The sequence below is a fragment of the Osmerus mordax genome, chromosome 8, assembly GCF_038355195.1.
Source record: "Osmerus mordax isolate fOsmMor3 chromosome 8, fOsmMor3.pri, whole genome shotgun sequence".
In the NCBI taxonomy this organism is placed as follows: Eukaryota; Metazoa; Chordata; class Actinopteri; order Osmeriformes; family Osmeridae; genus Osmerus; species Osmerus mordax.
This window is the reverse complement of record NC_090057.1, coordinates 5,848,857-5,876,847: the sequence shown is the minus strand read 5'-3', so window position 1 is coordinate 5,876,847 and position 27,991 is coordinate 5,848,857. Positions and strand designations below refer to the sequence as shown.

The window sequence follows — 27,991 nt, the reverse complement described above, 5'->3', positions numbered from 1 at the left end:
ACTGCAAAATGAGAGGTTGTCGGTTTTAATGCCCCCCCCCCCCCCCTGTACTGTATGTCGCTTTGATCCTTCTCTCAATCTCTTCGTTTCTCTATTCCTCCATCCCTCCGTCTCTCTCTCTCTCCCTCCTCCTCTCCAGGTCAGATGGCAGGTGACCACACCCGTCTGGAGTTCCACAACGTGGAGACGGGAATCCTGACGGAGAGGAGATTTGTTTCCTCCGCCCCTTCCTCCTTCATAGGACACCTACAGGTACACTGAGCACTTGGAGTCTGCCTGGCAACAGACGAGTAACAGGCCTGGAGTCTGCCAGGTAGACAGACGAGTAACAGGCCTGGAGTCTGCCAGGTAGACAGACGAGTAACAGGCCTGGAGTCTGCCAGGTAGACAGACGAGTAACCAACACATTGACGGACTAGTAACCACCTCCTCCCCTCTTGTCCTCCAGGGTCTGAAGTTCAACGGCATGCTCTATATCGACATGTGCAAGAACGGAGACATTGACTTCTGCGAGCTCAACGCCCGCTTTGGCATGCGCTCCATCATCGCCGACCCGGTGACCTTCAAGACGAAGGGCAGCTACCTGGGCCTGCCCACGCTGCAGGCCTACTCCACCATGCACCTGTTCTTCCAGTTCAAGACCACCTCATCCGACGGGTTCATCCTGTTCAACAGCGGGGACGGCAACGACTTCATCGCCGTGGAGCTGGTGAAGGGGTGAGAGGCTGGGGGAGGGTGTGTGTGTGTGGAGGGGTGTGTGTGTGTGTGTGTGTATGTAAAGGACCTTCTTCAGAAGGATGGGTTTAATAAAGGCAGGTGCTGATTATGAATCTAATTGACAATATTCATGTCTTAAATGCAGTCTGCAACTCAGACTCAGGGTGCCTGGCTGTCGTCTCAACTTTCCATATTTTACAAGTTTCATATATTACTAAGTGGATGAGTTTAAACTTGTACTCGTGGTTAAACACGCTGCTTAAAAAATATATATATACTCAAGTGAGAAGAGCTTTCAAAGCCCTGACTGTACACACACACACACACACACACACTCACATACACACACATACACACTCTCACACACCAAACATGTCTTCTTTACTCCTATACTGTGGTGAAAGTCTTTTCTCCTCTTCTGTCAGTTAACTACAATACACACACACACACTCATGCTGAAGAGGCCCTCTGACCACGACCATGCAGGGAAGGACAGAAGAATAAAATGGACCTTTCATACTGAAGTGTGCTTTCCTACCTACTTGTCTTCTCCTCCTCGTCTCCTCTCTCCTCCTCTCCTCGTCTCCTCTCTTCCTCCTTCTCTCCTCTCCTCTTCCTCTTCGTCACCTCCTCCTCTCCTAGGTTCATCCACTACGTGTTTGACCTTGGTAACGGGCCCAGTCTTCTGAAGGGGAACAGTGACAACCAGCTGAACGATAACCAGTGGCACAACGTGGTGATCACACGCGACGCCACCAACACGCACACGCTGAAGGTGGACTCCAAGTCCGTGACCCAGAACGTCAACGGAGCCAAGAACCTGGACCTCAAAGGTACGCTGGGCTGAGGCCCGCCTCACGGCCTCCTGGTTACCATGTTTCCTGGTTACCATGTTTGTTTCATGACATTTGGCAGGTGCTTTTATCCAGGTGACTTTTCAAGATTATAAGTGTGTTAGTGTCTAACAGTGTTTTGGTTATCAGAGTCAAGGAACGGTCTGTCAAGGTCACTATCTGCATCACAGAGTAGTCACATCTCAGCTACCAGGCACAATGGACAGAAATGTAAACCCCAGTCCAACAAAAACATCTAAATTATTTAAATGCAATCAAAAAACAACATCTTGATTACAGTAGTAGGGGTGGTTAGTGCACTGTGTGAAGCGGTTTAGAAGCTGTCGAGTTAATATTAGGAAAGTATTAAGTTGTTTCTACCGACTTTCATCAAGTTATCCATCTGAAGCCAGTGAGCAGTAGTGCGTTCGTCTGCTGATGTTGTTTGCTTTCTAACTAATTGAAGGGAAAACAAGTGTGAAATCACATGCTTTTGTATTATGTTTGCAAAAGCATTCTGACATTCTTTACCCCCCCACTCCCTCCCCTCCTCCAGGTGACCTGTTTGTGGGCGGTCTGGGCCCCAACATGTACCAGTCCCTTCCCAAGCTGGTGGTGTCGAGGGAGGGCTTCCAGGGCTGCCTGGCCTCTGTCGACCTCAACGGTCGCCTCCCCGACCTCATCAACGACGCGCTCTTCCGCAGCGGCCAGATCGAACGAGGCTGCGAAGGTACGCCCTGGCGTCTCCCGTCTCACATCTATGACATCACTTCCTGTTTTCCCTTTCCCTGTTCATGAAGGCCTAGTCACCCACATAGCGAGCTCTGTCTGTGTGTGGGACTTGGGAGGGTGGTGCAGGTTGCCACTAGGTGGCGGTAGAGCAGCACTATAACCTCCAGTATGTCCCATTATGCTTTTGCTTGCCGTGGATATGAGGAGGTTATGATCAGAGGATGTCATAGGAAAGTTTAACAGAAGCCCTGTCGATATCTACAGTATTAATCCTGCCCGTTTTGTTACTGTAAAGCTTTTTAGCGATCTAACATTCTCCCCTCCCCCCCTCCTCCTTAGTGCAGCTGTATGATGGCTTCCTGCCAGACCCTCACTAACCTTTTACTCTCTCTTGTTTTCTGCTGTTCTGTTTTTTTTGTTTTGTATATTCTCGTTTCGACCTGCGCTTACAAAGTTGGTTTCACCAAAGCTGACCTGCAAGGTACAGGGCTAAGCTCCGCCTCCTGAAGGCCGTGCTCCGCCTCCTGGAGGCTGCCCGTCTGGAAGCCTGCTGTGTGCAATGCATTGTGTCACCATGACCACCGTGTTCTGTCAGAGGAGGGGGCTCGCTCCACCCCACACACACACAAATACACACAAACACACCTAGTGATGGGAGAGGTATTCCAGAGAAGAGTGGAGATATTTCAGAGAGAGAGAGAGAGAGAGAGAGAGAGAGAGAGAGAGAGAGAGAGAGAGAGAGAGAGAGCATAAACATTGGCCCCAGCTAAAGGGATGAGTACATCCATTAAACATGAGGCCCATTTCCAGTCCTGTATAATTATGTTGTTGGAGTGTTGCTTTCTGCCTTCCTAAGCGTGTATGAGTGTGTGTACGTGAGAGAGTGTGTGTGTGTGTGTGTGTGAGAAAGAGGAAAGGAAGAGGCAGACACAACGAGAGAGAGAGAGCGAGATAGAGAGAGAGAGAGAGAGAGAGTGGACAACACATTATGCTAATGCAGTGGTGTTTGCCTTGCAAGACCAGCCAAGTCCATTAAAGTTTCAACAGAAGTTGCTATGCTGCTCTGAGAAACAGAGAGAAGAGGAGAGTGTAGGAGGAGGAAGAGGAGAAGGAGGAGGAGAGCAGTGGAGAGAAGGTTTGAGTTGTACTGAGGCAGTTAAAGTAAACCAAATGCTGACTGTGCTAGTTAAAGGAGAGAACAAACACACACAGACACACGCTCACACGAGGCACAAAGATACGTCCTCTGGTAGAGAGGACATATCCAATGACATCATCAGTTATTGATACCGTCACTGAACGTCACTCTTTAGTTCTCTGTCTCTATATTTTCGTCTTTCTCTCTCCACGCAGTCTGAGATGAGATGAGGGTGTTTGAGCGAGCGATCCCTCTCTTGCTGACACACACACACATACACACACGTTGTTGTGGGTTTGAAAATTATTTTTAAAAGTCACCATGCATTTCACAGTAAACGCACTTTCAGCCAGCAAACTACTTATTTTCTAATGTCTCACTCCTTCTTGCACAAGACAATTGCACTTAAACATTCTCTGTTTATTTGCAGTTTGCTTTGTTTTTTTGTCCTTTTTTGTTGTTGTTGGCGTATGACCGCTTTATCTTTTGTCACCTAGAAGTCTGACTACGATTCTCTCGTCTGTGTTCTCCAGAATCCAGCTCAGTTGACTATGTGCTATGTATTTTTCATGTCTGCATTCCCCGGTTTGAGAGAGAGAGAGAGAAAGAGAACGTATTCAAGAGTGTGAGAGCACAGGATGTGTGGCTGGGAAACACACATCTGGTTTGACTTTGAATACCCCTCTCCTGCTGCTCGTGTGAAGTGCATACTCAGAGATATGCACTATTCCTCTCAAGTCTCTGACTGCTCGCTTGTCTGTGTCTTCCTGACTGTGGGGCTCTGTGTGTCGGAGTGTTCTCTCTGTCGTGTCTCCTCCCAGCGAGGGGGACCAGGAGCTCCTGTAGACTGGCGCTTTGGATCTGGGACTCTTGTGCAACAAAAAAATCGTACAACAAACGTCATCGTCGCTCCTCGTGTGAACTCAAAGTGTCCTGTCTGTCTGTGCCCGCTCACGTGCACACGGATGGGGGTCGTCCTATAAGTCCGGGTCTCGAAAAACCTTGAGACTGTCGGAATGATACGTCCTGCATGACCCCCCCCCCCCCCCCCCTCCTGTCCTGTGTGCACCTCTGCATGGACCCTGCTGTGTGGTGCCAGCTCACCAGCGCCCCCTGTGGTCCTGATGCCTCTGTGCTGTTTCAGGACCCAGCACCACTTGTCAGGAGGACTCTTGTGCCAACATGGGCGTCTGCATCCAGCTGTGGGAGAACTTCACCTGTGACTGCACCATGACCTCCTACACAGGGACCCAGTGCAACGACCGTGAGTGCCTTGTTTGCTTCTGTACACACACACACACACGCTTGCTGAACCGCACACGCTCGCAAACTCCCGCACAGACATATCCCATGCACATGCACACACACAGTCTAAGGACATGGTGTTGTTTACACACACACACACAGTCTAAGGACATGGTGTTGTGTACACACACACACACACAGTCTAAGGACATGGTGTTGTGTACACACACACACACACAGTCTAAGGACATGGTGTTGTGTACACAAACACACACCGATAAGCCACACACATGTTGTTGTATGCTGATTCTGACTGTTGGACACATATGCAGTCTGCTCTCTAGTGTGGCCCTGCATGCTGTCTGCTGTCTGCCACAATGCTGGAGATGAATGCTCTGCGAGGCCTGACAAGCTCATCATTTATTCAGCTAGTTTCCATATTTGCTCTCTCTAGTGTTTTGTCTGAAACAGACGTGCGGCTGTGTGCAGTTCCGCCCACAAACACTAGGTGGCAGTAATGATCTGGACAGGACCGAACCACGGCTTCAGAAAAAATTTGATGCAATCTCTTGAGCATAAATTCAGCTTTCCTCATATTTTCATCCCTCTCTTTATCCCTATCCAACCCTACAGTGTGTGTGTGTGTAAGTGTGTGTGTGTCCTTTTGCTAAAGTAAAGTGAAAATTCAGCTTGTAACCTATATTTCTGCTGCAGTACAGTGCTTGGTTTCATGGCAGCTTCTAAGCCTACACTGTAAATCCCTCCATTGTACCCAGCAGAAGGGGGAGAGAGAGAGAGGGAGGGAGGGAGAGAGAGAGAGAGAGAGAGAGAGAGAGAGAGAGAGAGAGAGAGAGAGGGATAGAGAGAAAGAGAGAGGGAGGGAGAAAGAAAGAAAGAAAAAAAAAAACATGAAGAGAGAGTGTGAGTGTGAGAGTGTGAGAGTGTGAGAGAGTGTGAGAGAGTGAGAGAGAGTGAGAGAGAGAGGGAGAGAGAGTGAGGGAGAGTGAAGGAGAGAGAGGGGGATAGAGAGAGTGAGAGAGAGAGAGGCTACGCTACATTCATTGCTGGGTCACAGCTGATGAAAGTTTGAGTTTGTGTGCATAACCTTTGAACCTCAGAGACAACACACAGGAACCCTATCATACACACACTCTAACATATACACATATATACAGGCAGACACATATACACAGCTGGCAGGATTATAAGAGACTGTTACCACCCATCATTCAGTCTTTTTAACCCATTGCCTTCTGGCAGGAGATACCGAAGCATTCGGTCTGCAATCAGCAATATTGCACTAATTGTACCCCACTTGTCTTAAGGTTAGTATAGGTTTTTGAGGTTAGTATAGGTTATCATGTGTATTAGAGGTCTAGTATACTGTATTGAATATTGTATATTATTTTGTATATTTAGGAGGTTATTATATTTCAGCTTATCATAGATGTAATCTATGTTCTGAGCACTTATATGTTTTGCCCATAGCCGGGAGGACAGGGGTGACACGGCCCACCCATCCTTAGTGTTGGGCCCCCCCAATAAATCACTGTAAACATAAGGACATTTGATCATATTATACATTTAACATTTTACAATGTAGTCTATGTGTTACAGCAGCAATTTTGGTGTCCCTCTCAGGAATTGCTCTTGAGAAAATGTCATATAATTGTCCCCCCCAAAATTGATAGCAGATTTTCGCCACTGGTTATGCCAGGTTGCTTTGCGTTGTGTTGAATTTCAGTGCCCAGTCTGACCCAGTGTTGTTCTGTGCACCTGACAATAAAAGACCTGAACTTGAACTTGAACACACTCATATACACGCTAGCACACTTTGCACATTGTAAAGCCTTTGGAAGTGCTTGGAGAAGACTTTGTGGTACTTGTTCTTGTAAAGTGCTGCTTGTTCAACTGCTTCCCTTTCAGCTTTTTATAACATATTTGACTTGTTTGTTTCTGACCTTATCATTCTCTTCTCCTCCTGTCCTCTCTTCTCCTCTCTTCTCCTCTCCCCCTGTCCTATTTTTTCTTCTTTCATCCTCTCTCCTCTCCTCCTTTCCTCTCCTCTCCACCTCTGCTACCTACATTATAACCTGAGAGCATCATTTCCTCCAAGGACGTTAGTGCTGCCAGCTCAATGAAGAAGGCAGTTCAATGCTTTCATCAAGCAATTACTCAACTTCCATAATGAAATGACCCCCCTGAGTATTACTGCTCTACAGTAAACTACCCCTCAAAGGTCACACTTTATTGTTTTTAGTCAGACAAACACACATGCAGACGCACACACATGCACACAGAGACAATCAGTTTGTGTTGACATTTCTAATTGTCTAATGAACTTCTTAGTTGTCTTCTCCCATGACACTGTGGGGCAGGTGGAACGTGGCATGGTTGTAAACATCCTACCCTGTCTCCTTACTTCCAGGCCCTGGCCCCATCCACTATCCCATGGGCGTACACACATCTCTCTCTCTCTCTCTCTCTCTCTCTCTCTCTCTCTCTCTCCTCTCTCTCTCTCTCTCTCTCTCTCTCTCTCTCTCTCTCTCTCTCTCTCTCTCTCTCTCTCTCTCTCTCTCTCTCTCATAGTCATGGCTGTGGTACAGTACTGTAGATGTGGCGGATAAGTGTGATTCACAGCTCCTCCCTGCGTACCTGAGAAGCTTCCATGTGGGGCCTGAGTTAGCCAGCCTGCTGTCACAGGAAATGTGACGAAGTAGAGAGGGGAGGACATAGAGGAGAATGGGAGGAGGAAGAGTGAGGGGAGAGGACAGGAAGGAGGGGAGAGGAGGGGAGTGGCTTTGACGGCTGTGTGAGGGCCTGACTGATAGACCTAGGTGACCTGGCTTGCAACCTGCCTGGCTGACTGGCTTGTTAGAAATAGTAATAGGCTGGCTTTTTCATAGTAAACGATGAGACTGCCTCCCCACAGCGTCCACACTGCAGATCCAGCAGCAGAGCGATGCTCACCTCTCGGGCCAGACTTCAGGAGAGGACCAGGGGCGGATGCACGGTCTAAAAATACCACACTGTGCTTCCTGTTCCATATCTAATGTGGAGCATGCCCAGTAATGATCTTGCGGCTGACGAGGCTACGCCAGCCATGTCACTAGGATAAGTCTGACTGTGGTCTGTGTCACTTGCTGTGAGACAGAGAGAGAGAGAGAGAGAGAGAGAGAGAGAGAGAGAGAGAGAGAGAGACAGAGAGAGACAGAGAGAGACAGAGAGAGACAGAGAGAGACAGAGAGAGACACAGAGAGACACAGAGAGAGAGAGAGAGAGAGAGAGAGAGAGAGAGAGAGAGTGAAAGAGAGAGAGACAGAGAGAGACAGAGAGAGACAGAGAGAGACAGAGAGAGAGAGCTGCCTAATTGGAGGGATCTGCGACAGAGCCTGCTGCCCTCGTTAGGGAGAACACAGAGAGCAGGAGCAACAAGAGCAAAGTTTAGGACCAGAAGTGTGTTTTTCTATTGTTGTGTGTGTGTGTGTGTGTGTATGAGTACTTGACTGCCCATCCATACGACTGCTCATGTATCCAAATGGTGGGTCTATTTCTAGATACAGTAGTCTGTTTACGTAAGCACTGATAGAGCCAGAGGTCTCTTCTCAACACGCGTGTGACCCGGAGTTTAAACCTCACCCATCCGCACCAGCGAAGAGCTAGCTTTGTGGAGCTGACTACAGAGCTGTTTAAATGGTTGTGGATGTCGGACGCTGGTTTGAACCCCGAAGTGGGCAGACTGGGAGGCAGCTCTGCTGACCAGCAGCACAACAGCACCTGAGACTGGAGCAGCTGATAACTGAAGATGCAGAGTGTGATAAAACACCTCCCTACTTTTAGCACTCTGGTAGGGAGGGGTGGAGGGAGGGAGGGAGGGAGGGAAAGAAGGAGGGAGGGAGGGTGGGAGGGAGGTGAAATGATTGAGTCGAACACATTACAGACAGTTAGGACTAGGGCATTCATCTGTTCAGCCTAGTCAGATAACCTTGAAGCTGTTCTCCCCTGGTCCCTGTGTGTGTGTAAGTGAGTCCTGCTCCGAGCCAGCGTTGAGCTGCAGCGTTCAGTGTTCAGCTCCCAGACTCAGACCTCAACACAGGCTCATCCATCAACTCACGCCCTCAGACACAGTCACAGCAGCAGACAACACACAAATCACCCAATCAATACCCTCGCACCTGCAGGGCATCGTCTGTCACCGGGCGGACTTCCCACCCCCAAACTGGTTTGGAGGGTGTTTCAGTGTGCTTCCGGTCATGTCCGGGGCGTAGACCTGTCTTAGCCGTCTGTGTCGGTTCTGTGTGTCAGTTCTTGGTCAGTTCTGTGAAGCTGATTGTCTGCGTGAAGTGGAACCCTTCATATCCAGCCTCTCTGTGTCCGAGGTGCAATTCAAACTCTTAAAAAAATGTATGCTCCTGTTCCCCCACCAACCCTGAAGAGTGGAGAGAGCGAGGCAGAGAGAGAGAGAGAGAGACATAGGTAGAGGGGGGAGAGAGAGATAGAGGAGGGGAGAGAGAGAGATATGTCATATTGATTTTCATTGATTGCTATATCAACAGACATTTCCATTATGACAGTAGTTACACCGCGTGTACAGGTCTATATTAATCCATGTATTTATATACTCTGAAAGGAATGCTGATATGTATGTAAAGGTATACAAAGTGCTTTTTCAATCTTATATCTCTATTACCCAGAGCAGTAATACCCTGCCTTAATAATGCAGATGCTAGTTCACCCATTGACACACACACATTGAGAGATGTGTGTGTGTGCGCGCGCTGTGTGTGTGTCTGTATCCATGAACACACACACACACAGTTTCAGGGTCATGTTGCGCCCCGCTTCTGAGTTGAGCGAAATCAATAGGCAGCTTCTCATCAACTTCTCTCATGGTTGTTTTGAATTGATGTACTTGCGCCGTGCGGAGAATAGCTTTTGAAGCGCAACACAACAACAAGTCATTTGTCACCAGAGACAGCGTTCTCATTCGGCGCTCAATTGCTCCGGATATTTTATGCGTCTTCCCCTCTCCACCTTCCCCGGGACCAATTTAGATGTGCTCAGATCAGGGAAGGTTGAAGTGTTTTTTTTGTGTGCCCGGACTGAAGACTCCTGCTGGGTTTTCTAACGACAGCAGAGCAGCGCGGAGAAGGAGCCCTCTTGATTAACCGTCTCAACGAGATAAGGAGAGAACGAGTTTATCGCGAGGTGAAGGAGAACTCTGGAGGAGAGCTGAGAGGCCCTCCTCACCCACATCATCCACAGAGCCCCTTTCCTGCCCTGCCCTCCATCCTCCTCCTACTCTTCCTCCTCTCCATCCTCCTCCTTTCTCCCTCTCCCTCCTCTCCTCACTCTCTGTCTCCATCTCCTCCTCTGCTCTCCTCCCTCCTCTCCAGTCTAAGAAGTTGGCAGGTCATTTCCTCCCTGATTCGGATGTTCATGACGTCTGGGCTTGTTAAAGATGCTCTCAGTAGGACGTTCATGCCCCTGTGGCTAGCGTGAAGGTTTCAGCTCTCACCCACACTGCCCGGGATGCTGACCAGGGCTGACACCTGCGTGAACATCTGTCTCAGGCGCGAGGGGTGAAGGCAACGATCTGCTGTGATCCGATTGGCTCTCAGGACTGGTGACGTGTTTGTGTGCGTGTGTGTCGAGGAGGAGAGTGCATCCGAAGAGCTGTTGTTAAAGGGAAGAGTGACTGGAGAGCAAGAAGGCCAGGGTGGGATGGTGGTGTGGGAGTGTATGCAGGGGAATTAACATGGCCATTATCGTGCTTCTGGGCTTCAGTGTGATCTAACGGTTCTAATGACGACTGGTGGGTGAACACTGCTTAATGATCGCATTTTGGACAATTTCTTTATGTCCTCTCTCCCTCTCTCTCTCTACCTCTCTCTTTCTCTCTCTCTCTTTCTTTTGCCATCTCTCTTTCGCTTTCCTTCTCTCAAAGACTTGTGCACTCATGTGTTGACCGGTCTTTTTCAGATTCGAGTGTGTGTGCGTGTGTGTTTGAAGAGGATGTAAATAAAGAGCCTGGCCTTTGGTCTATGCTCTTGTTTTCAGTCATCTATGCTGCCCAGAGAGAGAGGGAGAGAGAGAGAAAAGAGAGAGAGAGGTTCAGAGAGGGAGGGTGGGAATTAGAGAAAAAGAGAGAGATATGAGAGAGAAAGAGAGAGATGGCAGCAGTTGTATAACATTTATTCCCGTATCAATTTTCTGGACTGTCACGCACGCACACACACACACACACACACACACACACAGCACCTCTCCACTCCTATTCTCTGCAGCGTTGAGGAGGCGGGGCTTGTCCCCAGCAGGGCGCTGATGTCAATAAGATCAGCCAGGCGCCAGGCAAACAGAGTTCATGCGGTGGGGACAAGGCACCCAATCACGCCACAGAGATGTGGAACTGCTGCTTCCTGGTTTGAAATTGTTTCCCAGGTGCCCCGTAGGGATGAGGAAGGGAGGAGGGGATGGGAGAGAAGTGGAGATATTTTAGAGACTGGGTTACATATTATGGTCAAAGAAAGGCAGGTTTAGCAGGAATTGTCCGAGCAATTTAAGTCAGCGTCCCCCCCCCCCCCCCCTCCTGAGCTACGTCTGCTGAAATCAAGGCTCCTCTCACGGTTGGCAATGATGCTAGTGAAAGGTGTTGCGTGCGTATAAGAGGCAGGTTCAAGGAGCATGCTGGGACGTTGCATGTGTCAAAGGGACATGAGCAAGCATGACGCACACACACACACACATACTCTCTCACTCACACACGCTTGATGGCGCCATAGCGGTTTTCTGTTCCGGTTAGTTTACGCCCCATGTCTCTGGAGTGCCTGTATGTTTTGGATGAAGAGTTTGTGTATGTGTGGGTGTGGGTGGGTGTATGTGTGTGTATGTCTGTGTGTGTGTGTGTGTGTGTGTGTGTGTGTGTGTGTGTGTGTGTGCGTGTTTGTGTGTGGTGTGTGTGTGATTTTGTTTTGGATGAATACTTGATGAACAGCAGCATGTGAGATTTCTCATCTACCATCTCTGGTACCAGGCAATGCCTCACTCCCTGATCATCATTCACAGAACCTGTGTGCGTGTGTGTGTGTGTGTGTGTGTGTGTGTGTGTGTGTGTGTGTGTGTGTGTGTGTGTGTGTGTGTGTGTGTGTGTGTGTGTGTGTGTGTGTGTGTGTGTGTGTGTGTGTGTGTGTGAGAATTGGCCCCAGGCCTTCACCAGCCACTTACTCCCATGCTGTTCAGTCTCCCCAGGATATGTATATGTGTGTGTGTCTTTACGTGTGTGTGTCTTTACGTGTGTGCGTGTGTCTTTTTGTGTGTGTGTCTTTACTGTATGTGGGTGGCACCGTCCCCCTTCCTGCAACATGATCAGGTCTTGTCCGTAGTAAAGCACCCTCATTACTGCCTCCACACTGTCACTCCCCCCCCCAGCCACCCCGCCACCTGGGTCTGCAGCAACACACACACTAGGAGTGCAGCAGAGAGAGAGAGGGCAGAGATAGGCAGATAGCCAGAGGAGGAAGAGAGGGAGGGAGGGAGGCAGGCAGGCAGGGAGGGAGAGAGGGAGAGAGGGAGTGGGTGGGGGAGAGGGAGATGTACAGCACACATTTCAACGTGGCAGCTTTGGGTCTCACCATCTGTGTGTCCTCGCTGGTGGAGCCCCTGTGTGTCCTCGCTGGTGGAGCCCCTGGGTGTCCTCGCTGGTGGAGCCCCTGGGTGTCCTCGCTGGTGGAGCCCCTGGGTGTCCTCGCTGGTGGAGCCCCTGGGTGTCCTCGCTGGTGGAGCCCCTGGGTGTCCTCGCTGGTGGAGCCCCTGGGTGTCCTCGCTGGTGGAGCCCCTGGGTGTCCTCGCTGGTGGAGCCCCTGGGTGTCCTCGCTGGTGGAGCCCCTGGGTGTCCTCGCTGGTGGAGCCCCTGGGTGTCCTCGCTGGTGGAGCCCCTGGGTGTCCTCGCTGCCATGAGGCCAGGCGTTCACTGGCTCGGGCGACGCCCCTAGCTCACCCCCGCCACCACTGGGAGGGCCTGTCTTTAATGACCCTGTCCTCCCTCATTGTGTGTGTGCTGTGAAGCTTGTGTGCTGTGTGTAGTTTGTGTGTGCGTGTGGGAGAGGATAATGAGCCAGTTAAAATGAACTGAACTCACCCTGAGAGAAACAGCAGTTTGTGTGACAAATTCTGTGGCCTTGTCCCGCCTAGCTGAGAATGAAAGGAGGAGAGGAGGAGGAGAGGAAGGGAGGAGGAGAGGAAGGGAGGAGGAGAGGAGGAGCTTAAGGGTGTTTGTAGCGCTGGGTCTCCCTCCCCTGTCTGCAGGGGCCATCGACTTCTCCCAACTGTCCACTCACTTATCACTCAATGTTTTTTGGTTTAATTTGAAGATGAAAGAGTCTGACATGTTCTGTCTCGGCTGGCGAAAGCAGGGATTGGTTGTGAGGGCAGGCGCTGACATCATGCGCTCTTCAACATATGGCAGGTTATTTTTTAATGAGGCAAAGCTCTGCGACATCTTTTCTCACTAACTCACTAACTTTAGTGAGCTATTAACTAGGGTGGAGGAGCTATGTTTAGCTTGAGCTGAACCTCCTTCATGGAGGAGAGACTGAGAGAGAGAGAGAGAGAGAGACACTCCGACAGACAATGGAATCTGAGGAAGAATATTTGGTTTTCATTTGGGTTGAGCTTACAGAACCATTAACCCTGGCCGTTCTGTGGTCCACACTGCACCTTTACTGCACGGTGGCACAGCTGTCTATGGTTAACGGAGAATCTATTTCTGGTCGTTGAGCACACTTTTTCATAACACATATTGCAGCACAGGCAATTAACACTGTTTCACAGTTTCACTGTGTCTGTTGTTCAACAGACAGTCTGCTGTAAACTGTGTTATTTCTGTTAATAGACACTTCATCCACTGAGTTTAACGCTGTCTTGTTCGGGGGCCTGATCTCAAGCTGTCTCCAGCTTAAAGATGATATAGCAGGAAGTGACATCAGCATTAAAGGTGCTGTTGTCTCGCTGGGTCTGTCCGTCGACTCCAGTGGTGATGGAGTCATCCAGGACCGCACCGAGGCCGACCCGCACTCACCCAGAGCAGGACCAGAGCAAGGCTGGCACACAGCAGCCCCAGGCTGGCGCTCGCTGTGGGACTGACTACTGTCTCTCCCCCTCCTTCACTGCTCTGGTGTGTTCGCTCTCCAGGAGGCGTGCGGTGGAAGTGGACAGGAAGTAAAGCTCTTGAGGTCATGGCTGAGTGTTGTGGGACACAAGCACTGAAACGCTCTCTCTCCCTGTCTGTGCGCTGTGCGCCTCTCTTTCTCTCTCTCTGTCTCTCTCTCTCTCTGTCTCTCTCTCTCTCTCTCTCTGTCTCTCTCTGTCTCTCTCTTCTCTCTGTCTCTCTCTCTGTCTCTCTCTCTCTCTGCATGCCTCTCTCTCTCTGTCTCTCTCTCTCTCGTTTGAAAACGCTTATTCTCTTCTTTCTCTGCTTCTCTAACAGACACCCAGACAGGCACACATAGTGTACAAAACACTCTTACACACACACACCAACTACTGTTGTCAGGGAGATCTCACCTTTATTTGGCCTCCTCCTCTCTATCCCTCGTACGTTCAGCGAAGTAGAGAAGCTTGAGAGCGTCGTTCTCCATGTTTCCCCTTTCTCTCTCTTTTCCTCTGTCTCTCTCTTTCTCTCTCTCTCTCTGTCTCTCTCTCTCTCTTCCTCCCCCTCTCTTCCTCCCTCTCTCTCTTTCTCTCTCTCTTCCTCCCCCTCTCTCTTCCTCCCTCTCTCTCTTTCTCTCTCTCTCTCTTCCTCTCGACTCCTCTCCTGAGTCACAATCATCATTATACAAATGACTGGAAGCGTGTTGAGATGCTAGCAAGACAAATGACACTGTTCCTAGATCCCCTCGTCACGCCTCATTTCCCCCACTGCGGCGTTTACACCACAGAATGTTCTATATCCCCCTGACACGCCTGGCCATCACGTGGCGCCTCTGTCTTAACGTGAAGGAAGAGGGGGAGGATGTGGAGGAAGGGGAAGAGAAGAAGGAGGAGAGGAAGGAAGAGGTGAAGGTAGAGGAGGAGGGAGATGAGGGGATGAGGAATGAGCAGTTTCCATCACATCTAGGTCTGCTCTGTCTCTCCTTCATCCTCTCTTCATCTCCTCTCTCCCTCTCTTCTCTTCTTCCTTTTCTCTCCATCCTCCTCTCATCTCCTCTCCCTCCCCTCCTCATCCTTCCACTCCATCCTCCTCCTCTCTTCACCCTCCTCTCGTCCTCCTCCTTCTCTTCTCCTCCACTATCCTGCCACTCCATCCCCCTCTCTTCCGAGGGACCTGCCAGAAACGAGACTGGCTTCTAGAAACGTCTCCCCATGTCTCCTCTACGTCCACATGTGTGTTCTGTGCTCCGTCACGCTATCTGCTAATGTGTTCATGTAAACACCGTTTCCGCCCGCCACTCTGGGAGATTGACAGCTGAGGATGATAATGGAGGAGAGGAGAGCAGTGCGTAGGAGTCCGTCCCCCGAGGCAGGGAAGGTGATATGTTTAATACACTGAACTGACAGCTTCAAAGAGAGCACGGTATCATTCGCTATCTCAATCACTGCATAATGATGTCAGCGGAATAGGAAATGTTCCTCCGTCGCATGAACTACGCTCAGTTAATTTAATTGATTTAAATGTGCTTTTTTTTGGTGCTTTTTTTACAATAATATAACCTTCTCACCCTGCGTGTACAAACCCATACACACACTTGCCCACATACTGCACACGCACACACACACACGTTCCACGTACGCACACACACGTGAGCATTGAGCTTTTTTAGAGGCAGTTGGAGCAGTTGGGAGTTGGATTGCCTCAATACACCTTCACATAATTCAGCATTTTATTGATTTTATACAATAGGGATTAAATTATCCACATCAAACTCCTGGGGGTTACTGCTGGCAGCGCTGTGCAGAAACAGCCTGTCAAATTAGCATGATTATCCACCTGCATGTCTCCAGACTGCTCAGGCCCGGTAGATAATCGTTTACTTTTCCTGTGATATTGCAGAGGAACTGAATAAGAAGTCCACTCTGGGCTCTGAAGTGCGGTCTGGCTGCAGCAGTGTAATTCCCTCTGCTGTCTGAGGGTGTCTTTCTGTGGAGTCTGACCTGGGGGGGCTGACTTAAAGGGGCAGGTCTTGCCATCGTCCCCCACCCCGGCGCTCTCACCTATTTTCATCCCGAGTCTTGACAGGACGGGGCATGGCCAGCGGCAACGCAATCAGCAAGCGCCCGATGCCCCCTGTCGCGGTAACAACATAGGAGGTCTCGGGTGTGACCACCCACACCGCCACCACCCCCCCCACCCCCCCTCCCATACCACCACCCCTCTCCTCGCTCCTCACCCCTCCGCACTCCCCCCACACCACCACCAGCCTCCCGCCCACAATTGCGGGAGAAGATTAGTATTCTCTGGGCGCGTCAGGTCAGTAGGTGATGCCATGGCTGGCCTGTGTGGGCCCTGACATCCATGATTGCACACACACACACACACACACACACAAACTGTGCCCTCTGACATTCATGATTGCATGGGCAGCTATGCAGTTTCTTCTCATAAATACTTTTTAGTGTGCCTCTCTTGTCAACTTCAATAAGGCATACAGCAGGTTTGCGCTCGTGAGTGTGTGTGTCTGTGTGTGTGTGTGTGCTTAGCCGTCAAGAAAACACCCAGAAAATAACTTTTATTTTTAATCAATGTGGTTGTGGTGAGTGTTGCATATCCACACACACACAGACAGAGAGAAAACAAGTGTTGTACTGTAGTTCTCTATAACTTGCGCACACTGATGCACACCTGTGCGCACACAGACTCAGAGGAACTCACGACTCCTCTTCAACACAGTAATAATATGATGGTAATTCACTTATTTCTATGCCAGCCATGCACTCCATTTCATCCTAGCTTTGTTTTAGGAGAGAGAGAGAGAGAGAGAGAGAGAGAGAGAGAGAGAGAGAGAGAGAGAGAGAGAGAGAGAGAGAGAGAGAGAGAGAGAGAGAGAGAGAGAGAGAGAGAAAGAGAGAGAGAGAGAGAGAGAGAGAGGAGAGAGAGAGAGAGAGAGAGAGAGAGGAGAGAGAGAGAGAGAATGTGCGGAACGGAGTTGTCAGCCTGCGAGCCTCACAGTAGCAGGAACTGAAGGAGGTGACTGATGAGCTAGTTGGAGGGTTTAATTTCCAGGGTTGGCTAAACAGATGTAGCATTATAAAGTAATGTGATGGTTCCCCTACGGCAGGATAAGAGAAGCACGGCTAAGTGATGGAGAAGCGAGAGAGAGAGAATGTTTCACACCAAAAATACTCCAGGAGAACACTTCCTGTGCTGGGAAGAGCAGTGAGGGCCTCAGACGTATAAGGGCAGGAGTTTAAAGGAAGGATGGAATTGAAACACCTGATTGGTGGAACTGGCGAGCCAATGGGTTGATAGGTGATTGTCAGGCAGTCATTGGGGTGATTTTGACGGTGAGGTGTGGGTACTCGTGTGTGTGTGTGTGTGTGTGTGCGCACCTGGGTGCATGTGTGGGTGAATGTGTGTGTATGTACGCACATATGTGTGTGTGTGATGTTTGAAGCAGAAGGGAACTAGATCCAGGGTTAACTGTTTCCAAGCCTACCCTAAGGCCATGGCAGGATGGTAGGATAGATGAAGAGAGTATCTCTCGCTAAACTCAGGGTGTGTGTGTGTGTGTGGGGGGGGGGGTTATAGCTGTTTCACTGCAGATTTTAGACAACAAACAGCATATGTTCCTCTCTCTCCCGTCCCTCCCCTTCTCTCTCCCTCTGCCTCTGTCTTGGGCTCGCTGTTGGGGATCGCTCCTGTGCAGGACACATCTACACCAGGGGTGGGGAACGTCCGAAATCATTTGGTCCGGCCCGCCATGGCACTGCAGGAACCATATTATTAGGTGCTTTATTCGTTGGCAGCAGCACTATTTTAATATGTGGAAGAGGACCGTGGAGGCGCGCAGCGTTGCGTACCAATGCGCTCTTCACGCTCGCATTAAGTGTGGAATTCCTTTCTAGCAAATCAAACACAGAATACGTTGTTGGTTTGGGCTAAGCCCCGAATGTTTACAACTCATGGCTCCGTGCCTGATTAACACTCAGATCATAAGCAGTCTAAAAAATGGTAGCAATATAAAAAATAATACGATTTCCGTAATCATGATACCCCCAAGAAACGTTCGATGCACCCCCAGTCAAAGCAGGCTGCATCCGTGCCAGCTAACATCACAAACCTCACCAAAGAAAAGCAGTTCCAGCCATCACATTAGGGGTGAGTTAATTAAATGTTTGACCAAATATAGCAGGGCAGGCACATTTTTAAGTTGAGAATTCTGTACGGCCCCTGAATGATTTTATAAATATCCAAATGGCCCTTGGCAGAAAAAAGGTTCCCCACCCCTGATCTACTCCCACCCAGCCACACACAGAGACGACCCACAGAGGCACCACAAGCAGCCACCTTAGGTGTGGGTGCCATGAGGGTAGATCTCCACATGGGAGACATGGGGGGGCCAGTTGAGCCCCCCTCTCCCCCCCCCGGCTGAGGCTGGGCAAGACGGCCCCTGGGCTCCTGGCTGTCCTGTCACTTGGAGCCCAGCTGCAATTCAGCAGACAAACAGGATTTTCACTAAGATGAGCCTCCTCTCGTCCCTCCCTACCTCCCCTATCCCATGCGCTACTGCGTGTGTGTGTTTGGGGTATGTGTGTGTGTGGGGGGTTCAAGTGTGTGTGTGTGTGAGCACGTGTGTGTGTGTGCATTCCATTCTGTGTATGGGGCGGGTGTGAGGGGGTGGTAGTGTGTGTGTGGTTATGTGTGTGTGTGTGTGTGTGTGTGTGTGTGTGTGTGTGTACGGTAGGCATACTGTAGGGACAGGCTTTAATGAACATGTAGCAGAAAATAAATCAAGGTTGTTGGTCAGCTGGCTGATTGGCTGGCTGACTGGTTGGTTGGCTAGCTGGCTGATTGTTTGGCTGACATGCTAGCTGACTGGCTGGCTAGCTTTCTGGCTGACTGGCTGGTTTCCTGACTGGCTGGATCTCTGACAGGTCCCACCTCTGTAGGGATTCATTATCTCCTCCTGCTTCCATCTCCATCTCCAGCTGCTCCTCTGCAGCAGACCCAGGGAGGGGGGTGAGAGAGGGAGAGAGGGATGGGGAAAGGGAGAGATGGAAAGAGGGATGGGGAGAGGGAGAGATGGAAAGAGGGATGGGGAGAGGGAGAGATGGAAAGAGGGATGGGGAGAGGGAAAGAGGGCAGGAAAGAAACCAGAACAGGGAGCCAACTGATGGTTGACTTGACTTGACTTTCCAATTGAGAATGAGAGCCTGTGCAGGTTTGTAACCTAGATATAAAATGTAGCATCATTAGCAGGTGTTAGAGTGTTCCTGAAGGGAGCAAGGGAGGGAGGATACTGGGAGGGAGGGGATTGGTATAATCAAAGCTTGCTACTCCATAATTGTCACATAATATACCATTACTTACCTCAGTAATTAACAACACGAGTGATGAATGGGCTCTCAAGCAGCAACTTCAACAAAAAAATATAATAAAACATGTAGACAAATGTCCCCCTATGGAATAAAGTCACTGTCTAATTATCCTTAATGATAAGCTTTCTCTGTGATGGCGGGATGTGGAGGGGAGCCTCATAACTTAACCTCCATGCTGCTGTGTTTGATGTGTGTGAGAGAGTCAGGAGCCCACCTCGATTCTCCTTGAAGTCCTTCTTTTGTTAATTTGAGATCTATCTTGCTTTAGCAATGTGTGCTCTCTCTCCTCCTCTCCCCCTCTCTCTTGCCCTCTCTCCCCCCCTCACCTTCTCTCTCTCCAACTCTAACCCTTCTCCTTTTCCCCTTCCCTCCCTCACTCCCTCCTCTCCTTCCCCGTCTCCCTCTCTCTACCCCTCCATCAGCAGAAGGACACCCGTCACATATGTCCTGCCTTTCATCACCTTATTTATTTATTCATTTCCAGCCTCCATTCCTCTCTCTTTTATTCCTCCCTCCATTCCTCCCTCTGTTTTTCTACCCAGACAGGTGCTTGGGTTAGGGTTAACGTTCTGCATTGGGGCCTCTGATGGGATTGTTGATGCATGATATTGTGGTCCTGACAGACAGTAGGCCGTCTGGCTGTCATCAAACATGCTGACAGACCTGTTCACCTCGCTCCGAGAGACCGCGCTCGACAACCGTTACCATGGTATCAGTATCCTAGCGCCACCGCTGACCTCTGCTCCTAACAATGGCAGTATGTGTGTGTGTGTGTGTGGGCTAGTTTAACTAATCTTGTGAGGTCCTTCACAAGGGATGGTAAACTAACAGATTGCGTCAATGTGCTGTTTCCGGGGTGGTTAGAGTTAGAATTACATTAAGGTATGGGGAGAAAGTGATGGTTTTATGGTTAAAGTTAGGAGCTAGAGTTAGGGTTAAGAGTAGGGTTAGGGTTTTAGCGAAAACAGGATGTTGAATGGGACTGAAATGGGTGTCCCCACAAGGCTACTTATACATGCTTGTATAAGTGTGTGTGTGTGTGTGTGTGTACAGCCCCAACACGTGGAGAGAACTAGCTACAGTTGGACCACTTTGAGTGGTTAGCCATATAAACAACACCAACGTCCAGGGCTGGATCACAACCAGCTAGAAGCTCATAAACAATCACTAATTTCCAATCCAATCTGAGCTCTCCCCCCTCTCCTCCCCTCCCTTTGAAGTACCTGCTTTGCCTTCTGCTCCTGCTTGGCTCAGTCCAACACCACCAGTGAACGTCTGAAGCTTCTGGAGTCTACTAAAGCGTGTAGTGTGGTGGATCAAGAACATTTGTTTTCATTATGAAGAGGTATTAAACGGTTTGGTGTCCCGTTCATGAGGACGAAAGCCTTGATTAGCTGGCCGCTGGGAAGACAACATGGCGGTGGGGTTTATTCACTACCGCTAAAACGTCACTCACATGCACACACACGCTCTTACACACAACACACACACACGTACACACACACAGCCAAAGATACACATGCATGGACACACACGCATACACGCACACACACAGAAACACACACAGACAGAAACACACTCAGACAGCTTGGCAATCAACTGCTCCAGCGCAGCCAATTTGTGTTGAGCAAGTAAATAATATTTACTGGTGATCTTTTTCAAGTGTTAGACAGAGTTAGGCTTTGGCAAATGTCTAATGAGTCAGGATTCAACTCTATCATCGCCAGATGTCAGTCAAGCAGATGAATATCTACTGGAGATTCACCCAGTCTGACATTTCAACTTTTACCATGACTGGGTACTATACAGAACTGACAAGGCATATTGTTTTGATGATTGTCTGTATGTCTGTGTTTGTGTGTACTGTGTGTGTGTGTGTGTCTGTCTGTTTGTCTTTCTGTGTCGTTCAGTCAGGGAAAGACAGTATATGTGTGTCTATCTGTATGTATGTATGTGTGTGTGTGTGGTCAGGGCTGTGTGTGTGTGGTCAGGGCTGTGTGTGTGTGGTCAGGGCTGTGTGTGTGTGGTCAGGGCTGTGTGTGTGTGGTCAGGGCTGGGTGTGTGTGGTCAGGGCTGTGTGTGTGTGGTCAGGGCTGTGTGTGTGTGGTCAGGGCTGGGTGTGTGTGGTCAGGGCTGTGTGTGTGTGGTCAGGGCTGGGTGTGTGTGGTCAGGGCTGTGTGTGTGTGGTCAGGGCTGTGTGTGTGTGGTCAGGGCTGTGTGTGTGTGGTCAGGGCTGGGTGTGTGTGGTCAGGGCTGTGTGTGTGTGGTCAGGGCTGTGTGTGTGGTCAGGGCTGGGTGTGTGTGGTCAGGGCTGGGTGTGTGTGGTCAGGGCTGGGTGGTGTGTGTTGTGTGTCTTCAGTTCTCCTGTGTGACGGAGGGCCTATTTTCCACATGGATAGCCTTTGTTAGACGCCTACAGAGCACTCAGATCCCTGGGATTGATTTTGCTCAGCCACAGTAAAAAAGCTATGATTACCATGCAAGCTCCAGCCAAACTTTAATAACAATCCCAGTTCTTCCTCCTCCTGCTCCCCTCTTTCTCTCACTTCTGTCTCCCAGGCTGCATGTTTAATTGTCAGAAGATAAGGATAATTATTTTTCCTCCATTTTGAATGGAGAGAGAGAATGAAGGGGGAAAAAAGGATTGGAGACTGGGTTGGAGGGTGTCTGAGGCGTGTTTTGTAATTCTGACCGGGTGGATGTTGAGACTGCAGTTGAATCCTGCCTCGTAGCAGATGTATAGGATCCACCAGACATTGAATATAGAGTTTTTACATTTGGAGCGTGGAGCTACCAAACAGTGAGAGGTGTCGAGAAGGTGGTTTAACCTCCAGGGTACCTCCCTCCTAGCTACGTCCTGGTGAACACAATATCTGACATCTTTATTTCTCCTTCATCATCTTCTACATCTTCTACATCTTCTACATCTTCCTCTCATAGGTGGTCGGGGGTACTGTATGCAAATCAGGATCACTGGTTCCTAGTCTCTCACACTTGCATGTACCCACCACCCACGCACACTTACACACATAGCACACAAACACACACACACACTAACACACTCAGAGGTTGCACGTTAAAAGGAATAAGGTTAATGATATCCACCAGCTCTCTCCCTGCTCTGAAGCACTCCCTGACCCCAGGATGACCCTGAGATTTACCGTGCTTGAAACCAAGAAGCCGTTTGATATCCCTCAGTCCCAAGGCTGTGATTCCGCCACGGCAAACCCTCCCAGAGAGCACCAGAGCCAGGATTTCCATATCCATGGAAAATGTTTTTTAATAGCGTCAAACACGTCTCTGTTTGGCAGTTTCTCATTTCCACTTCGCTGCTCAGATACAGTGAGAGGTTTCCCTGGCTGCTGAAGTTAGATTTCAGTTGAAAAAAATGGGAGGGAGGGAATAGGAGGGGTGGCAGATTGAAATGAAATGTATCTCCTCGTTCCTTATTTCCTTTTCTGTGTTATGTCTTCAAAGGCGCTCGGTGCGGGGTTACAGTGAAATGACTGTTATCACTTCACAAGGGACAGCTGTTTCGCTCCGTCTTTAAAAAGGGATGTTTTTTTTTTTGTATGTGCTGCCGAACAGGAAATGCAGCAGAGCCTCAAATTAATCAGCTTCATAATGACTTCCAATCCATCTGGGCTTGGTGTTTCATCGCGGCACTGCCCAGCCTGCTTCACCACCGCTCCGTGTCGACGTCTTTGTGGCAGTTGAGCTGTTCTGATGTCTTAATAAGATAAATAAGATAACTTGCCAATTATCACCACACAAATGAAGCATAAATAGATGCGAGCGGAAGCCAATTTGTCGTTCTTTAACCAACAAAAAAAGAATTACGGAAATAGATTGAGTTATGGCTGGTTCTGTCTGCCTGTCTGTCTCTCTGTCTGTCTTTCGAGGCTTTCACATTTTCCATGACCTTTAAAGCAGATTTTCTTGTAACCCATTCACACAGCACAGAACACATGCACATCCAGGTACTGCACCTTCTAACCTCAAACTGCATTAGCTGTGAACCATGACCAGTACACACACCCCTCTGCACTACAGTATCACACCAGAGTAGCATTTAGAGAAGGAGAGAGAGAGGGAGAAGGAGAGAGAGGGGGGAGAGAAGGAGAGAGACACACAGAAAGAATGAGAGAGTGAAAAAGAGAGAGACTGAATGAAAAAAGAGGGAGGGAGAAAGAGAAGTAGAGGAGGGAGAGAAGGAAAAGGAGAGACATACCAGAAGAACAAGAGAGAGAATGAAAGAGAGAGAGAGAGGTTGATTCCGGGGAGTGTGGTTTTATCAGTGAAACGCAGCTTTCCTTCCACACACTGTCCTCTGTTTCTGCAAGGGGACCGGAGGGAGAGAGGTAGAGAAGGAGGTAGTGGGGGGGGGGGATGTGGGGAAGGAACAGAAGGAGTGAGCCAGGGATGGAGGGAGGGAAGGAATGGAGGGAGGGAGGAAAGTGGGACTATCTCAGGGCAGCAGTGCTCAGGAGACCTGCCTAGCGTGGAGTTGAAGAGTTCACCTAGAGGCTGGGAGGTACCACCATCCATCCCCTATCCCCTATCCTTCATCACCACCAGCCTCCCTTCTTCCCTCCTTTCTCGCTGCCATTAAACCTTTTAGCATTGCAAACTCGCTTTGAAAATACCTGTACCTCGGGGGCTAGCATTTTCCATTCACTTAGTATGGTACACAGCCTTAGCAAAGGGGACTAGCATTGTACATAGCCTTAGCATAGAGGCTAGCTTGGTTTTGCCCATCTTAATCTCTGCCTGTTTTTCTCTCTGGCAGAACGCCATAGTAACCACTGCATCGTTAATGCACATCCTTTAATGCACACCCTCTGAGGCGAAGTTGAGAAGAAAAAAAAAGATGTGTCATGAAATTGATGGATGGAGAGACGCTTAATTATTTACAGTGGCTTAGGACAGGAGAGAGCCTCTCCTGGGTTTCTGAAAGTGTAGAGTGATGTATACAACTGTCTCCAGCACTATAATCTAGGGATTATAGAGTAATCCAGAGCATAGATGCAGTTTCATCCCTCTCCTCCCTCCCTCTCCCCTCCCCTCTCTCCCTCCCTCCCCTCCCTCTCCCTGCCCTTTTTCAAGTCTCCCAGAAAACCTAGTGAAGATATACACTCTAAGTACTTTCTTTGACATATACAGCGTGATAAATATATATTTATGACAAAATGATGTTCTTGTTGTTATTATTTGGGGGTCCTATGATATAGGCTTGTTGTTTTCTTTCTGTTGTTGTGGTGTGAGAGAGAGAGAGAGAGAGAGAGAGAGAGAGAGAGAGAGAGAGCGAGAGAGAGAGAGAATGAGTTCTCTTGTTTTCCTCGCCTCTGGCAGTGTCTTGGCATCCTTTGGCACAGTGTAGTCAGAGCCCCGCATGAACGCAGAAGCACTGAGCCGGAGAGAGGAGAGACAGGAACACGGAGGGGGGAGGAGGGGAAGAAAGAGGGGAAGAGAACCAAGAGAGAGAGAACTGAGAGTCGGTGACAAAGAATGGGAGCTGTCCAACCCAACTGGGGGGAGAGGGGGAGAGGGAGAGGGAGAGAGAGAGAGAGAGAGAGAGAGAGAGAGAAAGAGAGAGAGAGAGAGAGAGAGAGAGAGAGAGAGGGGGGGGGGTGGAGGTGAGGGGGAGGGGGGGGAGAGGGAGGGGGGGGGAGAGGGAGGGGGGGGGGGATATAGTTGGACAGAGCCTGATCTAAACTGCAGCATATGGCTATCTGGATGAGCCAGAGGAAGGGATGGAGGAAAGACAAAGAGATTCATGACTCACTTCATGCTACGGATGCATACCAGCTGGACAGGGTGCTGTGTGTGTGTGTGTGTGTGTGTGTGAACACAGCAACAAACACTATAGTTATGTGAAAACACTGTGTTTTCTGTGTGTTGATATCGGCGCCCCTGTTGGGTCTGTCCAGGGATACAGAACTGTGCTCTTCTAACTAACGCTCTCCTCTGATGGGTGATTGCACCCTGACTCATCAATGATGGACAGAACTGCAGCTCAAACACTCTGGCACACCTGAATCCCCCAGACTGACTTACCCTGTGTGTGTGTGTGTGTGTGCGTGTGCGTGTGTGTGGTGCAGAGGTATGTTTGTACTGACTACAGAATGCTCACCCTTGGGAATGAGGGGCAGGGTGGAGGGTGTGTGTGAGTGTTTGTGCGAGTGTGTGTGTGGGGGTCTCATTAAGAATCCATCATGAGGATTCAGACAGTCTGGTAGTGGGAACATCAAAGCTTGTGTGTGTGTGTGTGTGGATTCCTATATGCGTGTGTGTGTGTGTGTGTGTGTGTGTGTGTGTGTGTGTGTGTGTGTGTGTGTGTGTGTGTGTGTGTGTGTGTGTGTGTGTGTGTGTGTGTGTGTGTGTGTGTGTGTGTGTGTGTGCGTGTGTGTACGTGTGTGTCTATCTGTGTCTAGTGTATGTCAATATGTGTGTGTCTGTCTGTATGTGTGTGTGTGTGGTGCACATGCCCCAGGGCACATTCCATAGTGGCAGTTCCCTGAGGGAGATGTCCCAGGATGCAGATGTCTGTAATGGCCTCTCAGGATGGGCCTGTCACAGTGCCTAACAGGGGCTCCTTCTTTATGTATGGCTCTATCTGGTCTAATCCTTAACAAACGAGCTGAGGATAATGCCATCAATGTCAGCATTATCTCCCACACCTAGCTTCATCACTCCACCTGCCACTAGACCTCAGCAACACTGTGTGTGTGTGTGTGTGTGTGTGTGTGTGTGTAACTGTGTGCTTGTTTGTGTGTGTGTGTGCGCTCAACGGGTACCACTTTATTGGACCTGCTGGAGGTTTTTCATTTCATGGAAGGGAAATCTTTCATTTGAGGCCCCTGACTTGCTTTGGCCTTTCATCCATCTCGTCACAGATGCTCCCTTTGAATGAAAATCGATAGCTGATCAGCTGTCCAAGATGGTCGCCCCGTGGCGATCCAGTTAGAACCTGTCTCTCCCAGCAGAGAGGGTGGCTGAGGGAGAGAAGATTCCAGAAATGGTGATCAATAAAGAGATGTACCGACAAGTGAGTGGCTCAACGCTGGGATGTCTATTACTGACCCCAGTGGCTCTATTCCATGAGTTAAAACAGAGTTGCGTTTCTCTATATCCTCCTTCTGCAGGGGTAAAAACACAACACCACATAGTGCCACGGTTATCAGGAACAGGAAGTCACATGTCATGTCGTAGAGAGTGGGTTGAGAGAGGGTTTCCAGGTAGGGGAACGCAGATATTGATGGTTAGAAAAACACACGGTGAAGAAGACGCTGTTTTATAGCTAAACAAATTCTGCTAATAGCTGCTTGTCTCTCTGTCTCGCTACTCTGCTTCCTCCTACGACTCTGTGCCAGCCTCAAACAAGCCTGAGAGCTGGGGTTTGACTAGCTTGACCTGTCGCATCGATCTGCTAGGTCGGACTCTTCGCTTTAGTTTTGGATGAGAGGGTGACTTCTCTCCTCCTGGTCAGTGAAGGAGCTTCTCTGGCCTTCAGAACCACAGAGGAGTTCAAACTGTAGAAGCTTCTAGATGCATTTAGTTCCTGTGGTTCTGTTTGTGCAAGGCAGGAAATCGATGTGTCTCTGACACACTGGAAGATATATTCACAATGGCTCATATTGTACTTTGTGTTCAAGGCAGCCTTGAACACAAAGTACAATATGAGCCTTGACAAGGCTTCATTCATTTATGCTGTGGATTCTGAATGGTGTACTGTAGTTATGTTTTACATTTCCCCTCACAGTGGAAGGCACTTGGCCCCGACAGACGTTAAACCTCAACGTCAAACATTGCTCGTTTTTTTTTCTTCCCATGATGACTCTCTCTCTCTCTCTGTGTGTGCATAGATTATAATATTCAACATTTATGGTTTACAGAACCCTTATCTATAATTCAGGCGTGAGAATATCTCAGATGCAGCAACCTCAGAGGCTGAAGACATGTGATTATACTTCAGCACCTCCATAAAGTGCTCCTCAAGGTGACATGTTTTATTCAGCTCAGATTAGCGCCTCGTCGCTCTCTGGACGACCGCTCGGCTGCACGGGTCAGCTGTTTGGAGGCACACGCTGAGCGCAAGGCTGATTGTGTTTTAGCATTACATCAGCAGGTTTCCTTCATGGTTCTGTAAGGGTGTGTTCCCTAGACGAAGAGACAGTCAGGCAGACAGACAGACAGACAGGCAGGCAGAGAGACAGGCAGACAGACAGGAAGACAGACAGGCAGGCAGGCAGGCAGAGAGACAGACAGACAGGAAGACAGACAGACAGGCAGAGAGACAGACAGGCAGACAGACAGGAAGACAGACAGACAGGCAAGCAGGCAAACAGGCAGGGTGGTGTTCCTGTCTCTCTGGGTGTGATGGTGTTGACAGACAGCTCAGCTCCATTCTCTCCTGCAGTGATTTGGAGGAGGCCTCTTTGAAGACAGATTAAAGTGGATTAATGCTTCAGACTGGGATTATGACAACTCCCTCTGGCAGGGAGCAAATGTCCTCCCAGGTGATGGGGCATCCTCCCTCACCCGGCCTTCCTAACTCACTCCATCCTTCCCTCTCTCTCCCAGCCTCCCTCTCTCCCAGCCTCCCTCTCTCCCTCCTTCCCTCTCTCTCCCAGCCTCCCTCTCTCCCTCCTTCCCTCTCTCCCAGCCTCCCTCTCTCCCTCCTTCCCTCTCTCTCCCAGCCTCCCTCTCTCCCTTCTTCCCTCTCTCTCCCAGCCTCCCTCTCTCCATTCTTCCCTCCCTTATTCCTTTTTTTCCCTCTTTACCTCCAAGGCTA

General features: G+C 49.6%; 1 protein-coding gene across 1 annotated transcript in view; it reads left to right on the top strand.

Annotated features, from left to right (window-relative positions):
- The window catches only part of LOC136947178 (neurexin-3b-like), a 191,904-nt gene that overhangs the window by 67,406 nt on the left and 96,507 nt on the right, over positions 1-27,991 (top strand). Inside the window, 5 exon segments of the mRNA XM_067241068.1 lie at positions 140-252; positions 449-717; positions 1,360-1,550; positions 2,107-2,280; positions 4,565-4,684. Coding sequence (XP_067097169.1) covers positions 140-252; positions 449-717; positions 1,360-1,550; positions 2,107-2,280; positions 4,565-4,684 — 867 coding nt within the window.